Consider the following 14,126-nt stretch of genomic DNA (forward strand, 5'->3'; position numbering starts at 1 on the left):
TTCACAACGGCCACAAGAGTTCACACAAGTTTCCGGGAAAATTGGGGACGAAAATCTCCGGAGATCTTCGGCGCACCAGAGCGATTAACGCAAGATTACTTAGGTGAGCTAACGTTGGCTCGGACATTTATTCTGAAGAAGTAAAAAAAACATCAATTACCGAAAATCGATGACGTTTCAACGGAGTTGTTTACATTCGGTGACAGCTATTCGTTGCGATAAAAGCCTACTGCAGGACTTTACATATTCTGGGACCATGAATTGCAGATAACTTCACTGCTAGGAATTCAGTGAATCTCTGAAGAAATCCCATTGTTGCCCGTGTGTTTTTCAACATGATTTACCTTTCGAATCGTTGTAGTGTTAGAACGAGCTGAAGTTGTGTACTCTATTGCTCAACGACTTTTGCATTTCCACTGGTGATTTTTTCCATTAGCTCAGTTGGATGTTGATGGTCAGAGGATGGATTTCAGCCACTACTGGTGATGATCAAGATCAGCTTCCCAAAAGCACGGTGCTTGTTGAAGCGTAGCTCGGAAACACGCACACACATACACATCTTGAAACGTAGCACGATCGCGAAAATTCCACCCAATCGAACTTAAAAAAAAAACACGCAAACCACGTAGCAGGAAGCTTTTCTTCACCCAAAAAAATAAACGATTAGCCACGATTAAGCAGATCCCGTAATGACGATTTCACTGTGCTGCCCTTGAGCATACATTCGCTAAAAAGCTTGTCTCGTCGCTGCTTTGGACAACTTGGCGGCGACTTGGTCCACACGGTTGCCGTTCTTCTACGGTTTCTTTAAGACAGTCTCGGCACGATAGGGTGATGCTTCTCCGTTTGGCGGCGACTGTGGCATGGATTATGCGGAACCAATACACCCACCCCTGCTGCTTGGGATCAGCTCGCGCACATTGACTTTCCGTCCCCGCTGCGTGAAACGGACAACGGACGGCCAACGAAACCGGGACGACCAACAAATCGGTCTGCGACTGATGTTGATAGAAAGGGAACGACTGCGTTTCCACCCGCTGTCCCGCTGTCTTTCCACTCGCTACGTTACGTTCCTTTCTGTGCGATGCTTCCACGCTGTATTACAGCCGGGAGACATAGTACGCACATACAATCAGAGCGACACTGCGGCACCGCACCGCACTTCTACTACTACTCCACCGACCCTTGTGCACATACACGACGCATAAAAACACCGCTGTCAGCTAGCATCCAACGGGCTGGCCATGTGCCGCACGAAATCATTGGTGCGAGTGAAACGTACGACCCCGGCCGCATGCTTACCAGACAAAGACAACACACTGGCGGCGGCACCAGAAAAGAGAAACAGTGTTGCTGCCGTCGCGCCGAAAAATTCCTTCGGACACACACACACACGCACGCGTACGCGACAGTGTAAACGCACACACAGCCACGTTACCACCTGAGCCAAAAAACCGCACCGCACGTACACGCACGCACACACATGCACCTCAAAACACAGCACGCAACACCATCATCCTCCCGCACCGCACTGACAGCATTCCTTTTTCCTGCTCACACCTGTGCACACACACGTCGTACGTCAAACCATTCCCGTTTCGCTCAATCTTAGCCTTCACAGGGAATCGGTTTGCTTTTGAACCGATCTCTTTTTCCACTATTATGGGTCTTCTCACTTCCTCCTCATTCTACTCCTTTTCTCCCTTTCTCCTTCGCCCGGGACGATGCCACACACAATTTTACCACTTTTATCCGCAATTTCAACACAGGCACAAACGGAAGACTTTTTCGGGGGAGCCGCCACAAATTTATGTTAACATTTAAAAACTCGTTCACTCACCCCACGGCCCTAGAGGCTGGTTTACTCTCACGGGTAAGGAAAGGCAAAAAGTAGTAAAGGTCGCGCTCGCCTTCACTCTAAGCCTGACGGGACCACGACACGACGACGAAGAGCAGCAAACGTTCCTTCGCTGTCCGAATGTATGCGCTTTTTGACAGCCTCGGATTCTTTGCCGCGTGAGAGCGAGGTGGATAACAGAGACTGTTCGCACTAGTAGCGAAGATACGTTGCTGTGGCCGCATTCGCTCTTTAACGCGAAAATAGGGAGACCTGTGCCATCTCTTTTTGTTTTAAGATGAGCGAGTGTGCGTGAAGTTCGATGCTGTCAATTTTTATTTGTACTGCCACACACGCATACAGCTGTTGAGTCAGCCCCGTTGCCAACCTGATGGAATGGAAAGGTAAACTGTTCAATTTGAATTTAACTGATTTTTGTCGTCTTGTTGTTTACTGTTTTTGTACCGTTCTCGTGCAGAGCACGGCTCTATTGTAATGAAAAATTGTATGTTTTACGAAAACTAGACAATAAACCTTTTAAGGACATTTATTTTACAAAGAAAAAACGATGCTCAGTATGATGCATGTTATAATGTGTCTCTAGTTCTAATGAACTGTTTCAATATGGAACTTATCAACCGGAACCTCATTACAATCATTAAACTACTGCACTAATCGATTGATTTCCACCTTCCGATATGCAAATGTGTAATAGCTGCTAAAGGCTTCAAACTCCCCCTTAGTTGCAGCCTTATTTCTTACATCACGCAAAAGGAAAAGGCGCGCGTTCCTGGTCTCTACACGTAAGGGCGCAGTGCATTGACATGCCCTTTTTAAACTCCAAATGCATACACCGACGGCTCAGTGCTGAACTTGAACGTGGCTGTTTGTTTCTAAAAGGAAAACCCATGTCGTTTATGCCTCGGTACCGCGGTTAGACGTTTTTAGTGTAAGATTGGTGGCATGCACATGCACACCATTATCATATCCTAACTACTAACCGGAAGGGTCCGTCTACAGGCTGTTTTGTTTTATTTTGTCTCGTTGCCAGGCCAACCGCACCTGTCCGTACGTGGATGGATGGTGTACGGACGATATCCTTCGCCCATCCTGAAACGGCACACGCACCAACCAACATCGGGACCGTAATGGTGGGTTCATTCATCCGACCAGGCCCGCAACACAATAAAAAGCCATCCAGCAGTGGATTCGCGGTTTTAGTACACGCTTAATCGTTACACCATTTGCAAGTGAGCTTCCGTGAAGCAAAATAGGTGGTTTTACACGGATATAACACGTGCAGTTGTCACTACAAAACGGTTCAACTTTGGAATAAAACATGGCGATGGCTTCTATACTTCCCGCAACATCTGGCGTAGGCGAAAGTGATCGTGTTGTAAGTGTAAAAGAATTTCCGCTCGTATTGCACAAGCTATTGCGAAAAGTTACACATGAATAACTAATGGTGAAAGGTGGCAAGTGAATTGATACGCATTCGAACAGTTCAAGACAGGCAGGCGGTAAAAATCAATACAAAATCAACAAAGGATGTTCGTGGCATGTCCTGACACTCCACAAGCTGACGTGGAAGTTACACCACGATGGGAAATGTAAACATGATTGTGCATCATTATCCATCCATTACTGGTTGGCCGATATGTGCTCCCGATGGTGATGATCCCCGCCAGGATTGTGAATATTAATCAGGTGTTTGTGCATCCAGGATTAGAGTATCGATTTTTAACCCATAATGAGAGCTTCCTTGGGTGCTTGGAAGGTATCTCCCCGCGGTAAAGCTAGTCCTAATAGTCTTAATTATAGCTGTCGCAGTACGAATCTCGGCCCTGTTTAATTGCGCAAATGCACTTACTCTAAGCGCGATGGGATAGCCGGGCAGGATTAATCACAACCTTCGCTGATCCGTGCCTGCACGCGCGATTAATGTCATCTCAGGCTTTGTTTTGGGGAGGAAGGAGACTAAATTGCTCACTCACCTTGTGGCCAGTACTGTGTGCGGTGTTATGGCTGACTGGCATAAACCGTAACCTACAGCAAACACTGTTGCATAAGGTAGTTCTACTTCTTCTTTCAAAGCATTTGCCATCTGCAGGACGCAGTAACCGAATTGTATTTAGGACCCCTAGAATTCACACCCGAAGAGCTTCAACATGCAGCATGTGACAATTGTCACCCTCTCCCTTTGCCAAATCAATCACTACAACCCTTGGCGTTAGTGTTGTTTGTGGTGGCACATTAATATGCGCCGGGTTCTGTTGAGCTCCGACTTGTTTTGTGTTTGATGTTTGCATTCTTGTTGGTCCACCGATTCCAAAACCGAAAGCCTTCATTGATGCGTGTCCTGGGGAATGGCGACAACACGTACCTTCTTCTCGCAGACGCACTCGGGTTCCGTTCATTAAGGGCTTTTGCTACCAGTCGGTCCTTCCAACACATGCATCCCGCAGCCAGAAGCACAAACATCAACATGAATCTAAAAGGAACGTTTGATAGTTAGTGCCCGCTTTCTTATCGGTACATCTTTCTGGGCTGGAATGACCTTGCACAGCAATCTCTTGTTGTGGCGAAGAGGCACATAACCGAATCGGGCTCATATTACCAGGATATCCAGGATCGAGGATCACGGTAGGGTGTGTGTCACCTAATGCATGCCGCCAGCCTGAGGCTGCGTACGTGCGTCATCTGACACCCTGCAAAAGGGAACAACACAGTCAAGACAAGGGAGGGATTTAAAATCGTGCTAGCGGATCGGTGTTTTGATCAAACTTACGTTTAATTTTCATCACACGTCGGTACATTCATCACAAGGGACAACATTATTTCTGCTCGTTGCAGGGCTATTTCCGGTCGTCGAGGTGTCCGGGCGAACGCATATGGGCTTTTTTCCGTCATGCTAACAATCTGTAGCAAACTAGTAAAAAGTCGAATTTTCCATCAAAAGCTAAGTGACAGAGATAAGTAGCGGATTAAACATAGGGTTCTAATACGAGACGAAAAACAAATCTGTCCCTACCATCGCTAGTGAAGGGTTAGATGGAAAGTTCCTTTTGATGGGCGAGGTGGATGGAGGTGTTGGGAAAAGGGCATCAAAAAAGAAATAGATTAAATTCCGAATGCAACACAGAACGTTTGCAGTACGTGCGATAGGAGGATGGAATATTTGCGTACACGTTACCCTTCCACTCTCTCCACAGGGACCCCTTCCTTTTCTGCACTAATCCTCTTTTTGTCAACCCCTCGATCTGAATCTATAATCGAGGTTTGATAATTGCATTATGACAGTGTTAGGAACGGGGAAACAGTTATTACAAGACCGTTCGTCCATTCCCCGTCCGTTCAGACCAGGCCAGGATAATATCGATCAATCCACCCAAAGCGTGCAGCAAGCGGTTGGCTCGCCCTACAAATTCGTTATACTTGATGACCTTTTGAGCACAATTTCACAACCAAGCATGTACCACGTAGGGCTGTAACTTTGGTGGAAAAAATCGAATAAGAGAACGTTTCTATCGGGTTTTGTAGACGAGGTGAGCGTAAATGTTTTAGTGGCTCTGGAATAGAGAATATGAAACAGAAACTTCAAGATGCTTCTAGTGGAGTGATTGTGATGCTTGAGGCATCTTTTGAGATATTCATATGAATCTGCAATGAAGAGTTCTAGAATATAATCTAGAATTCATTACTGTCGGATGGGCTATAATGTTATCTACTATTAATTTCCACCAATTTCTGCAATATATTATACAAGCAATGTTAGCCACCGAAGGCACCGATTGATTCTACTGCAAATTTTCTCTCCATCAACTTTTCCCGTGTTATTAATTCTTAGTTATTGCTTAAAAAAGAAAATTCAATCTAATGTGGGCAATTTCATGTTAAACGTTCAAGAGATTCGTGATTCTTAGGAAACACATCTTCAGTCTTCAATCATAAATCTGATTCTCCTCTGAAAGTAATACTTTGCTATCTAATGAGCTCTATTACCATTTTAAAGAAAATGCAATACTTTTCCCGTAATGTTCCTGTGTAAAACCGTACGACATCCTTTACAGTTGCAGAAAAATCTCTCGCCTCAACGAAACTGCTCCCTACTGCGCCGACATCCCCTGTTTGCATGTAGTTCCATCCACACACACGAATTCCGATCCCTATCCTGCTTTTGTCACCCTAGTTGGGTAACGGAATCGTTAGCGTGCAATTTTTGCGTTTTACACACACGGGCACCACCTCACGGGGACCTTTAGGTTTTCCCATTTTTATTTTTCGCTTCTTGCCGCCATCCTCTGTCGGATGTCAACCGCACCGGAGAAGAAGTGACGGTAATCCTGTCGACGTTTACTGTTTTTCCGTTCGAGCGCAACGTGACGGTGTTCCTCCATTGCCCCGGAAGGGATCTTCCCGGGGTGTTGCGATAGTTTTTTTTTCCTTCTTTTGCCAGTTTGCGTTTTTTGTCCCACGTAGTGCCGAGGGACTCGATACCGCGATAAGGCACCCAACACTTTTAATTGGCTCCGATCGAAGATCTCAACCGTGCTGACAATGTTACGCACGATTCCGTAATGAAATTAGCATTAAAACTACACTCTCAAAAGGATGCGTAGGGGAATGAAAAAAAGCCGGAAGAGCATCTCATGAATTCCTAATTTCATTGACTTTCAGATGATGCTCGCTCTCTCTCTGGGGCGTTGTTGACACATCAATAATTGGTCTAAATTACGCCTGGTCGCCTATATTTAACGACTCGCAATACACGCACTTGAACACACCCAAAATATCGCAAAAATCTAAATACGGGAATTGTTTATTCCTACCTCACAGCTCAAATCCATGGATGCCAATCGGTACGCGACGAAGAAAACCATCGCCCAGGGCATGCTGGACATTGCGCTGCTGACAGCGAACGCGTCCCAGCTGAAGTACATACTGCAGGTGGGCGAAAAGCACGAGTTCTACGGTCTAATGCTGACGCTAATCAGCATCTCGATCATACTGCAGGTGAGCAAACGTTCCGCAAAAAAACCCAGCAGGAACACCATCTATCCGACATGCACGGAGATAATCCGCATCCGATTATCTCCTGCATGATGGTGGGAGTTCCTGTATACCGAAGATCTGCTGATGGACGAGCGGAAGTGTGTTACCAATTGCTAATATTCCTTACCTTCCTCACTACTTCTACCAAATCCTTATTTACCCCCAACATCTGGTTCCCCGGTTGGTGGTGGTGGTGATGGTTGTGACGATGGTGCTCTCCATGCTCTCGTTGTGTCCGCGGTCGATACGATTTCTTCAGGTTGTAATGGGTGTGCTAAATCTAAGCCTCAGCCTAATGCGCGACTGTCGGTTGCATTTGCCCGAGTACCACCGGTCGGCCAACGTGATCAATTACATTGTCACCGGAGCAGCCGTGTTGGTTGCCATGGTGAATCTAATGATATCCGCCTTCGATCCCAAGATTCTTAAATATACGCTCGAATAACAATGGGCAGCTTTGCGGAACGCATCTACATCCCAGAGGGGTTGACTTTTGCAATCCATTTTCGGTCAATCGGTCAAGCGTTTGATGTCCTGCACGCCAGGAAGTTTCGTTCCCTCTTCGATATATATTGCCAGCCTCAGCTCTAGGGACATTCTTAATTAGCTTTCGAGTACAATACCGACCATTCATTCCAATTCCAACGCGCCGAACACGTTGTTCTGATGATTAGTGTTCTATTCATCGATTTGATATTGATTTTTGTACTACTTCACGCTTGTAAGAGCTACGGTTCATACTGTGTTTCATCATGACCGGTGGTGTGGACGTTTAACTACCCACACCCTACTATTATGAATAACCATTTTTTTATACAACACGTGACCGGAAATGTGAGATCTGACACCACGGGCATAGCATATACGAATTCATCACCATCGTCCCCGTTTCACTCCCTGTCACGCTGCACTACATCATTGTCACCTTTCGTATCCTTTTCCTTTTTCCTCTTTGCATAACAAAAATCACAATCTCCATTCTGGACACCACACCAGGTTCCAACATCCGCCACCAACCATTCTTCATACAACCCTTCCATCTCTCTTTCCTGCAGATGCTTGTCGGCATACTGTTCGTGGTGATCGGTAGTTTAAACATTAATCGCAAACCCGACCAAACGGCTGCCATCGTGCTGAACGATGTTATCCTGGTACTAATATTTGTCATCTCACTGATCAATGTTATCATATCCGGGTTCGGCATGGAGTATTCTTCGCAACCGCTTCGGTTACTCGAGCGCATGGAACCGACGCAGTCTACCGCATCTACGCAACCTATGAAACCGTCCGTGGTTTGATTTTCTACGAAGTGGTACACTGGGACATATCAGTCCATCATCCTCCCATCACCGTCCACCAACATCCGTTTGCGGTCCTGCGTAAATTAGCTTTCAAAAATCACCAATAAACTTGGCATAACCGCTAACGCAAACAGTACAAAAGTTCCGTTGCACGTGTACTAGAGGCCTCGCCGCTTCACTAACTAACGCCCGTAACTAACTCGCTCATTGGTGTACAGGTTTCAGCCGCACTACTAGCCGTCATTCTAACCCTAGTCAATCTACACGGTGGTGAGGTACAGCGGAAGGTTGCCAACATACTGAACCACTTCTCACTCGGGTTCGTCGTGGTGGCCCTGTTTTGCGATATCATCAAGATGAACTTTGGGCTAGAACCGGCCATTCCGTACATTCACAACTGAGCTGAATAAAAATACCAAGATAGATTACTGAAGGCGCCACAACTCCCTCACTTACACACTCACTTTTCCTCCTTCTGAACGCGCTGTACATCGATGCTGCGCTGGGCCTTAGATCGTCCAAGGAATCGCGTGCATCCTGTTGGCTAACTACAACATCAACAAGGAGCATTCACGCGATACGGCCAACGCGGTGCAGAACTTTTCGCTCGGTCTCAACCTGGCCACGGTTGTGGTGAACATCATGATCAACAGCATGGAGATCAAGCACATGGACGATGTTGGCTTGGGTGTTGGAATCGAAAGCACCACAAAGGGATTGTGACAGCTGGGTAATAAAAGTAGTAAGGTGTTGGAACACAGCACCAGCACAGTGAATTGCTATTTCGAGAAGATTAAATGAATAAACATAATACAGGGTATATTGTGGCGTTGTATGGCGTTGATTTGATCCTGTACACTTTGAGAAACAAACTCAAATAGCACGTGAGCACTGTTTTTGTGTTGCTGGAACACTAAAATGAACCTGACATCCAAAAGTGATAATTATTCGGTGAGTACCGACAAAGGTGGAAATGAGAACTGTTTCTGTTGACAACAGGTGTACTAATTATAAATGATAGTGGGTTAAAGCTAAAATTAAAATTAATTATAGATCAATTTCGTACGACACTTAATTGATAGGCCACGTCATTTGGGATTTTGGGTTAATTTTCCCATTAACATTTAAATGTATTACTGAAACATTCGCAAAGTGGACTACTTATTACATTTGTTATCAATATAGAATTCTCGTGATGTTACACTGATCTCTCAACTATCAAAGAATTACTGAATTCTAATCATACACTGATCCCTTAGATATCAAAGGCTAAAACAACACATTCTTCTTCTTTATCGGCATAACAACCTTGAGTTTGGTTCGGATGGGATTTTATACCGATTCCGGAGATCTGATAACCAGCGCCTACCTTTTCCCTACCGGCCCGTTCCCCAAAACAACACATTAAGGAGAGTTATACACTTTCTGGTATTAAATAGCAAGAAATGCTTCATTTTAAACATTTTTTGCTTTACGCTGCAACACACAGTACACGGAGTATGCCATGTTCAGTATCTGCAATTTAAATAAAGAAATGTTAACTCACACAGGGCATTGTACATACAACTTTAGTGACAAAATTACCGTTGTAAAGGCGGGTAAATTAAAGTTAAAATATCGAAACGCAGTGGCGGCGAATGGTTTGTTGGTGCGCACGAGAAACATTTGCACACTCTTCCGGTTACTTTGCTTCATGTTGTACCAGTTCGAGGAGTAGATGGCATTCGTCAGCGCGTAACTTTTCAGCGTCACTTCGTTGCCATAGTAGCACGGTAGCCCGATTTGCATCGTCATGGACATCATGTAAAACACGTTCATTAGCTTGCTAAAATCGTACAAGTTCAGCTATAATGGGATAGACGCCGGGGTTAGCTTGTTTGTAATGCAGCTAGCGATCCTAAGCGAGGAGAGCAGGCGACAGAACTTACCATAGATGCTACTTGATAAGCTGAAGCGCAGATCACTAAACCGCTGACACTGAACTGTACAAAATAGGCCAAAGAAAAAAGGTGCTCCACTCGGTACAGCATGCTATGAAGTCGAAGCACGCCGGATTAGTACGTTCATCTAGTAGCCAGCGCGTGTTATAGCAACCTTGGAGAGGAAATTCTACTTACCGGTGGATTTTGTTGTAGTGCTGCACTAACGGTACGAAGGAGCGTTCGAACTCTTCCGAACTGTTCAGGCTGCGAAACCGTTTCGCCAGCAGATCCAGCTGTATGCCTATCATTTGCAGCATATAGCAAAGTTGCGTATCGCCGGCAGTATTTAACAGCATGTGGAAGTACATACCGAAGCATTGATACACGAAGATCGTGTAATAGGCAGCACGTGCATCATCCCCGTACCGGACACCGAAAAACCACGGAAAGAAGGGCATTCGATACTCCGAGCTTAGCAAATGGCTACCCGTACCGAATGCGGCCATATGACTAACGAAGATGTAGGCGTAGTACCACCGGTTGAACACCTGCAGCGTACGGTTTTGCAACTCCCGTTCAGCTTTATCCAGAGGCTGAAACGATGGGCCTAGTGTCGTTTTGTACAAACTCCAGACAGTATCGAAATATCGATAAATAGTGCGCGTTTTCAGCATCATGGCCGTTTCCGTCAATGCGATGTACATGATGAAGAATACGCGCTGTTCGAAGGGTTGCGGTACGAAAACGTTCAACATCAGCACAAACAAATACAGTACCATGATCCAGAAGTAGAACAAATAGCAATAGATACGGTACGGTAAAGGTTTCGGTACGGGTGCATTGAAAAAACCGCACAATTTCCAAGACCAGATGGTAAAACGCATCGGGAAAATAAAACGGCCAGTGTCGTTCATCCTCTTGCTTGTGTTACAGGGGAAGATGCTTCTGGCAATACTTTTCAACTTGAACTGATTGTTTGATCTTTGTCGTTGCGATCAAATGGTCAACGCACATCATGCGTGTTTGGTAGGGTAGTGTTAACGTACGTAACGCCTTTAGAGCGTTCTTAATAAGGTGTGGTTAATGAAACGTGAAGGTAAAAATTAGGGGGTTTTAAAAATTCATTAATTGGTAATTATTCGTCTTTTCGTTTCGAGATTACATTTCATTAAGACGTTTTAACTGGGATAAGGAATGGGTGCTACTGCCGGACACCCTTTTATAGTTATAATCAGCTTTATCTGGGAACTATCGACAGCTCTAGAAATTAGACAATTAATGCATACAGGACATTCGTCATCTTTTTAGCATGGCAGATCGTTCCAGTTGAGATTTGAGCTACAACTTTCGTAATATTAGACCAAATACCATGACATCATGCTTCTTTCTCTACGCAATAACAGTAGTACCTTAGATTTTACTTATAGCTTGCAATTCTATCTAGCTTTCAATTTTCTAGATCTTTAACAAATAACGATTCTATGATCTAGAACATACTAATGCTACGGACACAATACCTCACAATCGGTCACGTATATGTAGAAGAACCATTGGGGAGTCACTATAACGACGAGTTCTACAAGCTGTACGACGAACTCATTAGTATACTGTTGTACAGCGAATTGGACTCGTCAGACTCTGGTGGGTTGGTGACGTCATGAGAATGACACCGGGAGACACAGCGCCGTAAAGTTTTTTGGTCGTCCATTTGGGCAGACCAATAGTAGACCCAAATTGACGTTGATGCGTTCGCAAGAAAGGCCGGGATTATGGATTGGCACACGTCGACGTTCGTAACGCCTGATAAGTATATAAGTATACCTCACATTGAATACTACCAGTATAATATTTCGGATATATGTTGTCATACGCATCGTGACAAGATATGTCTGTTTTAGTAGAAACTCTGCGTCATCATCCCAAAGACCGCCTACAGAGAAAAACTATAAAATGAATAATTTAATTATAGAATTTGCTGAAACAATGATAGAAAATCTTCAGGCTTTCACATTTGTATAGTGATTTTCATTCTTATGTAATGAATACGTAAGGGATCGGAGGACCTTTTTTGGATATTGTATTTCCCTAAATATACGCCTTTCCATAACCTATACTTATCATTCGTTAATCGACTTCTTGAGATTCTTGCCCCTCATCAAGTCGAAACTACCATCCATGCCCGTCGGGATCTTAATTGGATGTTTGTTTTCGTGCAAGAAATCACTGCCACGCCCTGTCGTTCAGCAGCAGATACACATGGCATGGAATGCCTTTCATAAATAGACTAAATTGGAAGGATTTAGTACATTAGTACAACTGCTTTTCATCTGAACTGGTTAGTCCAATCCATCGAGCTGATCATATCACACGATGAACATCGAAATGAAAGAAACGTCCAACATCGATAAGTACCGTTGGAGTGATTACATTCGCCCGGTAAGGTTGACCGTTTGGGTCTGGCGAATCTGTGGACTCTACAACGCCAAACCTTCGACTCCACTGTATCGTGCGTACCGTATCGTGTTCAACGTTGTGCTGATGGTGGTGTATCTGTTCACGTTATCGTTCAACATGTTCCTGATGCAAACGTTCGAACAATTCGTTCTGTACATCATGTACATTGTTTTCACGGAGACTGTAATGCTGTTGAAGGCACTCATCACGCACTACAAATTCGATCACATATGTGAGCTGTTTCAGCAAACTCTGGACAGTGATTTTAAGCCCGTGGACATGGAGGAGGAAAAGCTGCACCGCAAGGGCATTGGGGAAATTAATTACTACTTCTATTTGTACATGATGACCACAAATCTGGCAATAGCAAGTTCGGTGCTATACCTGCTGCATGAAGATTACCGCTTGCCCTATTTTCCCTGGATGTTGGGCATTACATATGGGCCAACGGAGCGTCTCAACTTTGGCATTATATTCGCCTACCAAGTGATTGGCATGTACTTTCACATGTTGATCAACGTAGCCACAGACGTGCAGCTGTTTTACTTTCTGGGAACGATCAGTTTTCAGCTGGATTTGCTTGGCAAACGGTTCCGGATGATACGCTCTTCGAAACAGTTCAGGCAATCTATCGTGAAGCTGATTAATCAATATCAAAAACTGCAACGGTAACAAACGGCAGTGTATTGCTACTGGTTTAGGAAGGTAATACTCCTTTCCGTTCATTTTATAGGATGACCCATGACATTGAACAACTATACTCACCTGCCTACTTCGCTCAGTTCAGCGCCAGCGGGTTGGTTATTTGTGCGACCGCTTACAAGACATCCTCACTGGTGAGTTCTCCACGCAACCATCGGAAGAGATCGCCCTATTAGTCTATAAAAGTAATGGAATTTGATGTTTAATTGCAGTTTAATGTGTACGAACTATCGGCTATACAGAATTTGCTCTACATGCTTGCAATGATGTTTCAAATGTTCTTACCATGCCGGTTCGGTAATGAGGTCACCCGTAAGAGCCACATCCTACGCAACTCGATCTTTAGCTCCCAGTGGTACGAAATGCACCTAGCGGATCGTAAAACAGTGCACATGTTGCTCCAACGCATGAACAAACCGCTTACGCTAAAGGCTTACTACTTCTTCAACTATAATCTACAAGCTTACACAACGGTATTTAATCAAGCCAACTTTTGCTTAAAGATTTAAAGTTGTATAAACACAACATAATTTCCTTTTTTTCAGACGCTCAATATGGCCTATTCCGTGTATGCGTTGCTGCAACGTAAAGCGTTGAAGAAATATTAATGAGAAAATGTATATAAACGGAGTTGAGAGATATCTATCGCCTTTCAGCGAAAATAATAATTATAAACTAACACAATTTCTCATTCTTTCTACAAGCGCAACATTTTCTTTAACATGTATGTGTACGCATTGGGGCGGCCCGGTAGAATGATGGTAGCAACGCCGGTTCACACGAACGGGCCGGACCATCCCATCCGGATCAAGGATTTGACTATCCGACTGCGTGGAAAAATAAATCTAGTAACCAGAA

General features: G+C 44.6%; 2 protein-coding genes and 1 pseudogene across 2 annotated transcripts; 2 read left to right on the forward strand and 1 right to left on the reverse strand.

Annotated features, from left to right (window-relative positions):
* Positions 1-3,176: 3,176 nt before the first annotated feature.
* On the forward strand, positions 3,177-8,187 carry LOC128298207 (ninjurin-2). Its single transcript, XM_053033952.1, has 3 exons — positions 3,177-3,233; positions 6,674-6,850; positions 7,945-8,187. Exons 1-3 carry the CDS (start codon positions 3,177-3,179, stop codon positions 8,185-8,187), a joined length of 477 nt encoding a protein of 158 aa, XP_052889912.1.
* A 1,216-nt stretch (positions 8,188-9,403) lies between these two features.
* Positions 9,404-11,026, reverse strand: LOC128310536 (odorant receptor 94a-like; annotated as a pseudogene).
* Positions 11,027-12,650: 1,624 nt separating this feature from the next.
* Positions 12,651-13,876, forward strand: LOC128299375 (odorant receptor 94b-like). The gene is made up of 4 exons (XM_053035322.1): positions 12,651-13,234; positions 13,300-13,402; positions 13,481-13,741; positions 13,814-13,876. The coding sequence occupies exons 1-4, from the start codon at positions 12,651-12,653 to the stop codon at positions 13,874-13,876; spliced, it is 1,011 nt and encodes a 336-aa protein (XP_052891282.1).
* The last annotated feature ends 250 nt before the right edge of the window (positions 13,877-14,126 follow it).

Source organism: Anopheles moucheti, chromosome 2, assembly GCF_943734755.1.
Source record: "Anopheles moucheti chromosome 2, idAnoMoucSN_F20_07, whole genome shotgun sequence".
In the NCBI taxonomy this organism is placed as follows: Eukaryota; Metazoa; Arthropoda; class Insecta; order Diptera; family Culicidae; genus Anopheles; species Anopheles moucheti.

Excerpts from the sequence above, each read along its gene's own strand:
- LOC128298207 (XM_053033952.1), top strand. The coding sequence starts at position 3,177 with ATGGCGATGGCTTCTATACTTCCCGCAACATCTGGCGTAGGCGAAAGT. Across the intron at positions 3,234-6,673 it reads TAGGCGAAAGTGATCGTGTT|CTCAAATCCATGGATGCCAA; the intron begins GTAAGTGTAAAA and ends CCTACCTCACAG. Across the intron at positions 6,851-7,944 it reads GCATCTCGATCATACTGCAG|ATGCTTGTCGGCATACTGTT; the intron begins GTGAGCAAACGT and ends TCTTTCCTGCAG.
- LOC128299375 (XM_053035322.1), top strand. The coding sequence starts at position 12,651 with ATGGTGGTGTATCTGTTCACGTTATCGTTCAACATGTTCCTGATGCAA. Across the intron at positions 13,235-13,299 it reads CAATATCAAAAACTGCAACG|GATGACCCATGACATTGAAC; the intron begins GTAACAAACGGC and ends TTCATTTTATAG. Across the intron at positions 13,403-13,480 it reads CTTACAAGACATCCTCACTG|TTTAATGTGTACGAACTATC; the intron begins GTGAGTTCTCCA and ends GTTTAATTGCAG.